Source organism: Miscanthus floridulus, chromosome 8, assembly GCF_019320115.1.
Source record: "Miscanthus floridulus cultivar M001 chromosome 8, ASM1932011v1, whole genome shotgun sequence".
Lineage (NCBI taxonomy): Eukaryota > Viridiplantae > Streptophyta > Magnoliopsida > Poales > Poaceae > Miscanthus > Miscanthus floridulus.
The window spans coordinates 62634025-62645468 of NC_089587.1; the positions used below are offsets into that span (position 1 = coordinate 62634025).

At 45.2% G+C, this 11444-nt stretch overlaps 1 protein-coding gene across 1 annotated transcript; it reads left to right on the top strand.

The window, feature by feature from the left end:
• Nucleotides 1-6322: 6322 nt before the first annotated feature.
• On the top strand, nt 6323-11222 carry LOC136472299 (uncharacterized). Its single transcript, XM_066470023.1, has 7 exons — nt 6323-6643; nt 7594-7741; nt 8041-8232; nt 8987-9115; nt 9654-9823; nt 10343-10473; nt 10823-11222. The coding sequence occupies exons 1-7, from the start codon at nt 6445-6447 to the stop codon at nt 10898-10900; spliced, it is 1047 nt and encodes a 348-aa protein (XP_066326120.1). The 5' UTR covers nt 6323-6444; the 3' UTR covers nt 10901-11222.
• Nucleotides 11223-11444: the final 222 nt, after the last annotated feature.

Consider the following 11444-nt stretch of genomic DNA (forward strand, 5'->3'; position numbering starts at 1 on the left):
GGAGTCCCTAGTGTTGGCGGCGATGACCGAGCACCGAGGAGCGAGGAGCGAGGAGTCCCCGGTGTAGGCGGCGATGACCGAGCATCGAGGAGCGAGGAGTCCCCGACGTCGCTGGCGATGACCGAGCATCGAGGAGCGAGGAGTCCCAGCGTCGGCGGCGATGACTGAGCACCGAGGAGCGAGGAGTCCCAGCATAGACCGAGCACCGAGGAGCGAGGAGTCCCCGACATCGCTGGCGATGACCGAGCACTGAGGAGCGAGGAGTCCCCGGCGTCGGCGGCGATGACCAAGCACCGAAGAGCGAGGAGCGAGGAGTCCCCGGCGTAGACCGAGCACCGAGGAGTGAGGAGTCCCCGGTGTCGCTGGCGATGACCGAGCACCGAGGAGCGAGGAGTCCCCGGTGTCGGTGGCGATGACCGAGCACCGAGGAGCGAGGAGCGAGGAGTCCCCGGCATAGGCGGCGATGACCAAGCACCGAGGAGCGAGGAGTCCCCGGCGCAGGCGGCGATGTCCGAGCACCGAGGAGTCCCTGGTGTCGCTGGCGATGACCAAGCACCGAGGAGTACCCGGCGAGGTCCGAGCATCGAGGAGTCCTCGGCGTAGGCGGCGATGTCCGAGCACCGAGGAGTCCTCGGTGTAGGCGGCGATGTCCGAGCACCGAGGAGCGAGGAGTCCCGGCATCGCTGGCGATGACCGAGCACCGAGGAATGAGGAGTCCCCGGCGTAGGCGGCGAGGTCCAAGCACCGAGGAGTCCCCGATGTAGGTGGCGATGTCCAAGCACCGATGAGTACTCGGGGTAGGCGGTGAGGTCCGAGCACCGAGGAGTCCCCGGCATAGGCGGCAAGGTCCGAGCACTAATGTAACTGACGACGTCCGTGCGGTGAAGTGTGCCCACTTAGTCCTCGAGCACGAAGATTCCGAGGGCCGAGGAGTAACCGACGTAACTAGCGATGAAGCACGAGCGACGAACATTCTGGTCGATTGGTCGGCGGCGAAGTGAACATTGAGTAGAAGCGACCGGCGACCAGTCCGATCAACTGGTAGTACATGATGTACAAATAAAGAAACTCCGGAGAAAAATCAGCAATGGTGATGAAACGGCGTATGCAGTTCGGCGATCAGTTGACGTGAAAATATATTTATGTTTAATATAAACCGCCCGACCAGTTAGCGTGTAGCTGAGTCTCTAGCCCTAGCTAGCCCATAGTCCATAACGTCGAGCGCGGAGCCCGTGCACGTGTAGGAGGAACAAGGAGCCGCTGCCGACCACCCATAACGCAGAGGGCAGACGCTCGTGCACGTGTAGGGAGGAGCCGGAGACAGGGCCGTCTCTGGAGGCGTCCGAGCATCAACATGACTGTTCGAGGGTTCGAAAAATCGTTTGGAGAGCAAATATGAAGAAAACAGCTCGGAGAAACATTATAACGATATACGGAGATTGGATAATATTTAGAAGAATATTAAAGCGTGACTTAGCTTTAGACGGAATGTCTGGTCGACGGCGTATGGCATTATCTGGTCGGCGTTGACGACGAGCACCTGGCGGGTGGTGAGTTGTTGGTGAAGACGACCTCGGAGATGGTTCCAAGATCGAATCTGCTGTCGCGAATTTGCGATAAGTTGCACCAAGACGTTGTGTCGCCATGGAAGCTGTAGATAATCATGAAAGCAGATGTAGAAGCGTACATGCAATAGAATGCTTAATCTAAAAATAGAAAAACGACTTAGCTTGTTAAGCAGCTTGGCGCGTATGGGCTTACATCCTTCGTATATGCATATGTTGTATATGTGCATACGCCCGTACATGCAAGTTAGCCTTGCATGTTGCTGTAGATCACGGGCCTGGCCAGCAAACGTATCCGTGTCGATCTCTTGGAATCGGATCCCAAAGCCATGCATGTTTGCTTGCCGTGCAGATGCGTACATACTGGAGCCCTGCGTGCCCGTCGTGAGCCCGATGGGATCTCGACGAAGCGCCGCCATGTAGTTCAGCCGAGGAGAGGATCAGATGGACGTCGGTATGCAACGGAGGTCGTTGAGTTGTAGCCGTAGTAGATTGATTCCGTCGCCGAGTTGTCGCCGTACGGTGGAATCGAGGTCTGCCATCTAGTTCACCATGGATCAGCGCACACAACCCCTACCTGGCACGCCAACTGTCGACAAAAGATGCTCGGCAGTCCACCGAGGGGTATCCCATGATGGTAGATTTGTCGGTGGGGATGCGTGTAATCAGGAACCGGATGGTGACACAAGGCGCAGAGACAGCGATTTAGACAGGTTCGGGCCATCTGATCGACGTAATACCCTACATCCTGTGTCTTTGGTGTATTGTATTGAATACATGATGTCGAGTAGAGGACCCCTGCCTCTCCTTATATACTCTGGAGGGGCAGGGTTACAAGTAAAGTATCCTATTTGGTACTATACAGTATCTTACGATGCACGCCGAGCAGCGCCGTGCACGCCTTAATCATGTGGGCTGGGCCACCTCTGATGGTGCGGCCCATGTCTTGGGGGCCATACCCCCCACAGGCGGGGACGGAGGTGCTGGCGCACGAGGAGGGTGGAGGTGCTCCGGCAAGGTTGGCAGAGAGTCGCGCGAGGATATCTCGAGGCCGCGGGGGGCGGGGGAGGTGCGTGAAGGCATGATGCGATTCTAGCCAATACAGAGGGTCTTGGCTCGGTATGGTCTTTGGGCTGCGCTAGGTGAAGTGAATGCCCGGAGGAAACGAGCCCAGATTCCATACTACAGTACCATGACCATCCAAACATGTGGAATTCGGGCCTACCATTTCCAATTCCAAATCCTGGGCCTCAATATAGACATCTAAACATGGTATAAACGATTACACTCAAACAATTTACTGCTTGAGACTCCTCGCTGAGACCCCTCTTCTTGAGAAGCGCCTTCCTTGCCTGAAGCTCCGGCTTGCCTAGCAGGCGACTACCGCTACATCTAGGAATAAGCTCTCCCCACCGAGACCCCACTTCTTGAGAAGCACCTTGTCTAACGCGCTCTGTCTTGCCTAGGTGTTGACCCGACTTCACGGCAAGCCTAGCGCTACTTTTGGGGTAGGCCTCGTTCGCTGGTCTGAAACTTGGCTGAAACTAGCTGAAAAACACTGTTCTGGCTGAATTGTTGTGAGAGAAAAACACTGTTCCGGCTAAAAAAAAAGCCGAACAAGCCATTTTTAAGACAAGCGAACGGAGCCGATAAGCTCAATCTTCAACACACACAGTCTAAGACGTGGGGTAACCCGTAGCCCACTGTTAGTAGGAGGTGACAAATAATTTGCCACTTTGTTAGACAGGTGAACCGTGAACGTGAGGACGAGGGAGGTTAGGCGGGACATGCTAGTAGTGGCAAGAAGTTAAATGCCCCGTCAATCGAATTGTTCATTGGGATTGCTACAGTGATAAATTTCTTGTTCATTGGGATTGCTACGTCATAAATTTCTAATATGTTCCAAATCTGTCTTCCGCTGCACACGGATATATACAATAGAATATATCTCCTACCAGAACATTTTCTCCTAGGCACGTAGGAGAGAATCACAACCCAACGGCCTGCATTCAATTCCAACTAGCAGTGATACTTATCTATCACTTTCAGTGGTTTTAAAATTCGATAGTAATAGGTTTTTTTCTTATGAACGGACAGTGATTATTCCATCACTCAGGACTGCCATCACTGTTGGTTTTAATAAATTGTTCGGGAGTGATAGTGATGGGCCAATAGGGATTAAGGTTTCTGCATATTTTTATTAAGAAGAAAAGACATGCATACACAGAACACAAACACCAGCATAAGAGGAGCAAACGTGAGCTGGACCAAACTGGGTGTGAAGAAAAAGAAAATTCCTTTTCATAAAACAAAATTTATTAGGTTAGGGGAGCCGGGCTGTGGCAAACTGGCAATGTAGGTTCTGAAAAACGCTTGAGGCATGAAGGCATTGAATTTTCAGTGCTGTGCGCACGCGCGCATGCGGAGCAGACTGCACGTTCAGTGGGTGAGCAGCAGGGAGCAGAGCAAACAAGAGCACGGGCAAGGATAATGGAAGGGCACACGCAGAGGCTGTGATCTCTGGAGGCAGAGGAACATGAGCAGATGCAACAGCTTCACCAGACTGACAATACATGCAGATGCAGAGGATGAAGAGTTCTGAAAAACGCCTGTGGCGTGAAGGAATTCAATTCAGTCCGAGAATGCATGTGAATTGAGTGTGCTGCATCACGCTCTTGGCATGCCATTTCCATCGCCGGCTTGCGCAGCTCCTGCTCCAAAACCCACAGGCCACAACTACGGGACAGACAGGACACGACAGGAGCTGGCTGGTTGAAGTTTTAGTACAGCAGTACTCGACTAGAAACAAGAGCAGGCACAATGCATACATGTATATATAGTCTTCTACACATCTTTTTTTTCCTTTGCAAAAAAAAGAGTGAACTTTATTGAGTTTTTGTTTTCAAAAGGACAAAAAGTTTAGCCCATAATAAAAGTACAAGATCAATCAGCTCAACTCTGGCTTCAGAGATACTCTCCAATCCCATTATAAGACGTTTTGACCTTTTTTAGGTTTTTCATATGCACTTGGATACAGGGGCAAACCTCGTGGAGGCCAAACTGGGCCGTTTAGTTCTGATGCCTAGTCTATGTTTGCATCATGCTTGTAGGGACATCTGCATTACACCATGCAAAAACTATTTTTTACCAAGCGACATATTATCTTTTGCCTCTTCAAATTAACCTACAGTTCTATTCTTATTCTCTGTTACCTCTAGTTGCTTCTATTAATAGATGCTCTTTGTGAAGCTTTAATTAGTGATCGCTTTACACCTGAGTTAGTACAACACTAAATCCCCCCCCCCCCCCCCCCCCCCCCCCCCCCCCCCGGATTTCACCTAATCCTTCGCCACTGCTTACATATACACTGTGTCAATGGTGAAGCTAGAACAAATTAAAGGTGTTGTGTTTCTCTTATAGGTGTGAAAATATAAGCAGCAACCATAGTGAAACTTTGATTCTAGCGGTGCTCTCTCAAATTTTTATGGCTGCATCCGCACCACAAGCTACAACGTAGCACTGTGTCTATATAGTAAAAGCAATTTATGTATAAAAAAACCAAGATGTCTTATAGCCAGGGTCGTACACGACCTAGATACACAGTGAAGGGAGGTCCCAATGTCAAGGTCGACCAGCAGTCGACAAAGCCAGTTCGATGCTTGTTCTTCCCTCGAAAAAACCTACGAACGCCTCCCGAAAAGACCTGTCAGGAAGATGCACAGAGATGGAGTCCTAAGATTGGCAAGAACACCAAGAACATGGGCAAATCTCATCGAGAGAAGTACTGAACAGCAAGGAATTGTTAAAGATAGAGGTTAGAGGTAAAAAGTTAAGGTATTCAATCGGCCATTGTGGGATTGTCCTTCGACCTCATGATCCTCGATCATTTTGACCAGAGGAAGGTAATAGTAAAATTCATTCTTCAATATGAGGAAGTTGGTTTTGAAACCGACTAAGTTAATTTTTGCTAGATAATTATCTCAAAGTTGCATTTTCTTTATTTGGATTTTAATTGGACGTTCTATATATATATATATATATATATATATATATATATATATATATATATATATATATATATATATATATATATATATATATATATATATATATGTGTGTGTGTGTGTGTGTGTGTGTGTGTTTATCATCTCCGAGAGAAACGCAATGGTAGAATCCGTTACACATTTTGATATAGTTCTAAAAACCGGTTTGACCAGTTTTTTTTTATATAGAAATCTAAAATCGGCTGCTTCTCATCTATACATGTGATCTTCTGTATCCATCTTATACTCTCCAATCACTTTTTTGGCTGTCAAAACAGATAACAATAGTGGGAATAGTCGGTGATCTTCTCTATCCATCTTCGTCCTGTTCGTTTGGGCTGATTTGACTTATAAGTTATGACTGAAAGTACTGTTGACTGGTTTGGTATGAGAAAAAATTTATTTGTTCGCTAATAAGCCAAAGCTTATAAGTCAAATACGACCAAGCGAACAAACTGCTCTCCAATCACTTTTTTGGCTGTCAAAATAGATAACAATAGTAGGAATAGTCTTAGGCCAGGAACGGGAAGATATTAAGCCTGTTCGGTTGGCTGGTTTGTTTTATTGCTGGTTCGTGAAGAAGTACTGTTAGTGGGTTTATGCGAGAGAAAAACACTGTTTTAACTAAAAATTTACGATCGTTTACTATTAGCCACAGCCGAACGAAAAGTCTGATTATTGTATACTACGCATGCTAACAACAATGGATTAGCGCCTCAGGAGAAGAGACAGGAGGAACCGATGCCTCACTCCAAAACGAGTAAAAAATCTTCCACACATCAGACTGACTCGCTTCTATCTCGCGCAACCCGAGAAGAGAGGAGTCGACGCGAGAGATGGGCGGCTACGAGAACGGGGACTCGACGGCGGCCGCGGCGCTTGCTGACGGCGGCGTGATCCTGGGCGTGGACGGCGGCACCACCAACACCGTTTGCGTCTGCCTGCCGGCTGCAATGTCGCCGCCGGAGTCCCCGGCCGCCGTCCCCGTGCTTGCCCGCGTCGTCGCCGGGTGCTCAAACCGCAATTCCGTCGGAGGTAATCGCCAGAGATCTTCCCATTTAGAGGATGCCTGATGCGCGACTCGTGTTAAAAATTCGATCTTGGTGATTGACGAGTGGTCTCCCTGTCGAATTTTTGGGGGATTTTGTGTCCTTGAAAGGTCTTGCCTAATCGCCGTTGATTTTGTCATACATAGTTGCGGGTGCTGTAAGGATTATAGGAAATACTGGATCTTCGCAATTGGGGGAGAGTTTCAGGGGAATAGATGAATTGTTTGCATAATAGTGCTCGTGTATGTTCATTTTTCCTTTTTTTTTTCTTAAAAAAACTTAGCTTTTGTTCTATAGAATGTTAAAAGGCTATGCCATTTTGTTGTCCATCCTGCTTATTTTCCGATTCTTTGGGTTCCTAGTTGTCAAGCATTTAATGAAGTTGCTGAACAGATAGTACCATTTCTTGTGCTAAGCAGGGTGTTTTATAAAGTAGTCTGGTAACTTCCACTGATGGGGAAAAACAGCACAACATTTACCCCTGTGTTGATACTTGATACCACTGTGGTTTGCACTTCCTTTGCGATTGTAAAGGAATACTGTGCCCAATGTGCGACTAGAGTCCATAGTTCTGTACACAAACCATGTATGTTTCTGTAAGCTGTAACACAGTATACAATTGGAACATGGGAATGTTTTCTGAGTGATATCTATCTCTTTTTTCCACCTTGCCATGTTTTAATGTGGGAACAATAGCATCTGGCAGAATTCTGAAACATGGTATACAGTTGGAACATGGGAATGTTTTCTGAGTGATATCTATCTCATTTTTCCACCTTTCCATGTTGTAATGTGGGAACAACAGAATCTGGCAGAATTCTGTAACACAGTATACAATTGGAACATGGGAATGTTTTCTGGGTGATATTTATCTCTTTTTCCCCCTTTACATGTTCAGTCAAAGAAATACTGACCACTTTGTCCTCTATTCATCAGAAAGCACCGCCTTGGAAACTCTCGAGCAGGTCATGACACAGGCTCTAGCATTGGCCAACACAGATCGTTCAGCTGTCCAAGCAGTTTGTTTAGCCGTATCAGGAGTCAACCATCCTTCAGATCAGCTGAGGATGCTGGAATGGATCCGGTATAGTTTTCTCTGTATGTTAGTTAAAATGTATTTGAGTATTGCACCTAAAGGAAAGTGTTGCATTGTTGTGGTCCACAACAACCACTTCATTTCACTTGAATAAATGCTGATATCAAGATGCTCAATTGCTTGAGCCTATTCATTTGGACACCCCTGATGCTTTGGATTGTCAGAATGGTGCTGTTTTTTATGTATGTCATTACAAATCAGAACAGGCTGACAGCCAGAAATGCAAAACTGATAGTAAGTCATCATTTTCTTGTATATCTTCTAAGTGAACCTTGTTTGTTCTCCAGGGATCTGTTCCCAGACAATGCCAAGTTTTATGTAGAAAATGACGCAGTGGCGGCTCTGGCTAGTGGTACAATGGGAAAGCTCCATGGCTGTGTGCTGATTGCAGGCACTGGATGCATTGCTTATGGGGTTACAGAAGATGGAAAAGTAGCAAGAGCAGCTGGTGCCGGGCCTGTTTTGGGCGACTGGGGTAGGTGAGTTATATTATCTATGGTTATGGCAACAGGACCCTATGACCCTTGAAACTGGATACTTTATGGTGCCTTGTTTGAACTTTAAAGTTGGATTGTTGGAACATTGTTCCTTGTTTATTATTTTGTTGTTGGAACAGATATATAAGTGCTTTCAGTTGCCACGTGCTCTTTTTCAAAAGTTTATGCCTGATTTGCAACATGAGAAACAGAAGTTTAGGGGGTGCTCAGCTGACAAGCATCATTGTCTGTCGCACACCCAGTAGAAATTATATGGGTGTTTTCAGATCTTGTTTGGATATCAGGATATATGCATATATCATGCAAAGACAACAAAGCCCTTTATACCCGAACATATCGCAGAAAGGCTATTTTTGCCGAACTATGAATTGGGGAATTGGGAAGATGACCACTTACTGCTTTTGGTTAAGGAGATCTGACTGGGGGGTGCCAAACTGTGAATTGGGAATCAAAAGTGAGTGATGCTGTCATACCCTAAATGAAACTAGGGGGATAGCGACCATGAATGAATGGTTGGCCGAATTGTCCATTTCTCCTTCAGTCCATTTGACTCAGCCTTGCAGCTCCTGCCTCTCACCCAAATTGATGGGTCTTCCAGCATCTTGAAATCCTTCACCATTGACTGTTGGTTAAAAAGATTTGTTCGGTGCTTATAAAACCTATTATTCTGTGATTCAAATACAACTTGCCTGTGACTAAGGAAAACGTAGGTGACTATATGTGTACATTAATGCAGTGGATATGGCATTGCTGCACAGGCCCTGACAGCAGTTATAAAAGCATATGATGGTCGTGGGCCACAAACTAGTCTTACAAGAGACATCCTTGAGAAGCTTGAACTTTCTTCACCAGATGAAATCATAGGGTAAGTTCTCTCACACTGATGCATCATCTGTATACAGTTCAGTTGTCTTCCCTGGGAACTCGAATGGTAGCTTAATATGCAAAAGAAGACAGTAGGGTTTCCCCTACTGTTTTGGCAGAAAAAAAATATGCAAAAAAGGGCACACTAATTTTATTGCATAACATATATTATTTGTGTCAAAAGGATGTGCAGTACCTTCTGTGACCATGACGATATTGTTCATCAATGTAAATATAAACCTGACCAGGCTTGCATTGTTCTAACAGGATTTTTCCATTAGGCATTAATCCTTATCATTATTTGGCTATACTCCTTTAATTTCTTCTCATTTCAAGATTCATCCTGTTGGTGCACTATGCTCATTCCATTTAGTAGTCCATATTTTTAAGCTCCTAGAATGATTAACAGTTTAATATTTCATAGCTAATTAATATTTGCTAAAGCTTCTAGCATTTGTGAATATTTTTCCGTGCTCTAGCTGATAAAAACATTGATATTTGGAATCTTGTACTTAATTGCCACTCTTGTTCTGGCACAGGTGGACATATGCAGATCCATCTTGGGCTCGTATTGCAGCACTTGTACCAGTTGTGGTATCTTCTGCTGAAGATGGTGATGAAGTAGCTAACAGAATTTTGCATGATTCAGTCCAAGAGTTGGCTGATACTGTTATAGCGGTTGTTCGACGTCTTAGATTGTGTGGTGAAGGTAATGCCTATGTTGTTCGTGCAACAGTACTTGGCTTTAATTTTGTCCAACAGGTCTATTTGATTATTTGAATGGATTAGTGGCATCTTAGGTATAAATATTACTTCTCTGGGGTCAGGACATCAAGTCAAGTCATCCGTACATAGGGATGTCATTGTATATCTTATTAATCAAGCAAAGAATGAAAACTGGTCTTTTCCCTGCAAAAGGTTCTTTTGGCCCATTCTGTCTGCCTTCTGCATGTCAGTTGTCATGTCATAGATGAGCATTTAGCAACTGGTTTACTGTGATAAATGAGTTGCGGGCTAAAGACACTCTTGTAGGGTTCTTGTGGTTCAAAGTAAGACGTACTCTACTTCTTCGGAGTGGAGTACTAAGAATTCCGACATGGAATTCTTTCTTTGGACCCAAATATTATTCTGCTTAGATTCTGTTTCCATTTCCAAATGCTGTGTCAATGTTAGGAACTGACAACAGGAAATGCTCTGTATACCTGAAAGTTCGTCTTTAATCTGGCAGATGGAAAGGACATATTTCCACTTGTTTTGGTTGGAGGGGTCCTTGAAGGAAATAAAAAGTGGGATATCAGTGGTGAGGTTATAAAATGTATTTCCAAGGTCTTCCCGGGCACTGATCCTATTTGGCCTGAGGTTAGTATACACATTACTATTCTTGTTCTAAACTTTATGTCTCTGTTGCACACATCCATGCTGGTTTCTGGGTTCAAAAGATTTGGGATGGTCTCACTTTTTATATCAGAAGACATGGTTTTTTCTCTGAGTTATTTGATATGATAAAATGGCATATGCCAGTAACATAGTTTCAGATTAAATGTGCATACATTTCTCTCGCCAAGAAAGCAGTGATATATCCATTTGAAAACATGGGGAAAAAATTAGTCCCAAGAAAATTGGTATAGGCATTAGTCATTTTTTTTTAAAAAAACATGGATGAACTATCATCCATTAGGAAGCTAACCTAAATGTCATGAAATTTCAGGTGGAACCAGCAATCGGTGCTGCCTTGCTAGCCAGGAGCCATCATCGCAAAGGATTGAAATTAGAGAATGGAAGTTGATTCTCAGCATTTAAGGGTTTCAACTGTATATTTAGGAGTTGGCCAACCAAAGGAGAAATTTGGTCCCAAGGATACATTCAAAGGCATGAAGGCTTTCCCAGCAAGTAATAAATCACGGATGGATGCAAACATAAGGTGTTTATAAAACATATTTCTGATGTAATTAGTTAGTGTGTCGAAAGAATTGTTCAATAGACCTCTGATTCTAACTCTCGGTGATTGTTGTATGTGTGCTGTTTGCGTTTGGGGGTAACATGTATGTGTGTACCATGGATAATAAATCTTCAAATGTGCAATTTTTTTAACTATACATTGTACTTGGCCTGATGGTGATGGCCTCTATAAACGTGTGCAGCTGAATGTCCAGTCCAGCATTTCTTTGCTGTTGGGGACACGTAGAGCTCCCTTCGTAACAAGGGAGTCAGGCAGGCTCCTCGTGATCCACTTGGCTCGAGCAAAAACAAGTCGGCTGCTACCAAGTAAAAGGTTTCATTTGTTTGCTATATGAATGATTATATTGAAGGGACGAGCTTGCACAAATTTG

Bases quoted from the DNA above. Each gene is read 5' to 3' on its own strand.
- LOC136472299 (XM_066470023.1), top strand. From the start codon at position 6,445: ATGGGCGGCTACGAGAACGGGGACTCGACGGCGGCCGCGGCGCTTGCT. The intron at 6,644-7,593 runs GTAATCGCCAGA...TCTATTCATCAG, and splicing joins AAACCGCAATTCCGTCGGAG to AAAGCACCGCCTTGGAAACT. The intron at 7,742-8,040 runs GTATAGTTTTCT...TTTGTTCTCCAG, and splicing joins AGGATGCTGGAATGGATCCG to GGATCTGTTCCCAGACAATG.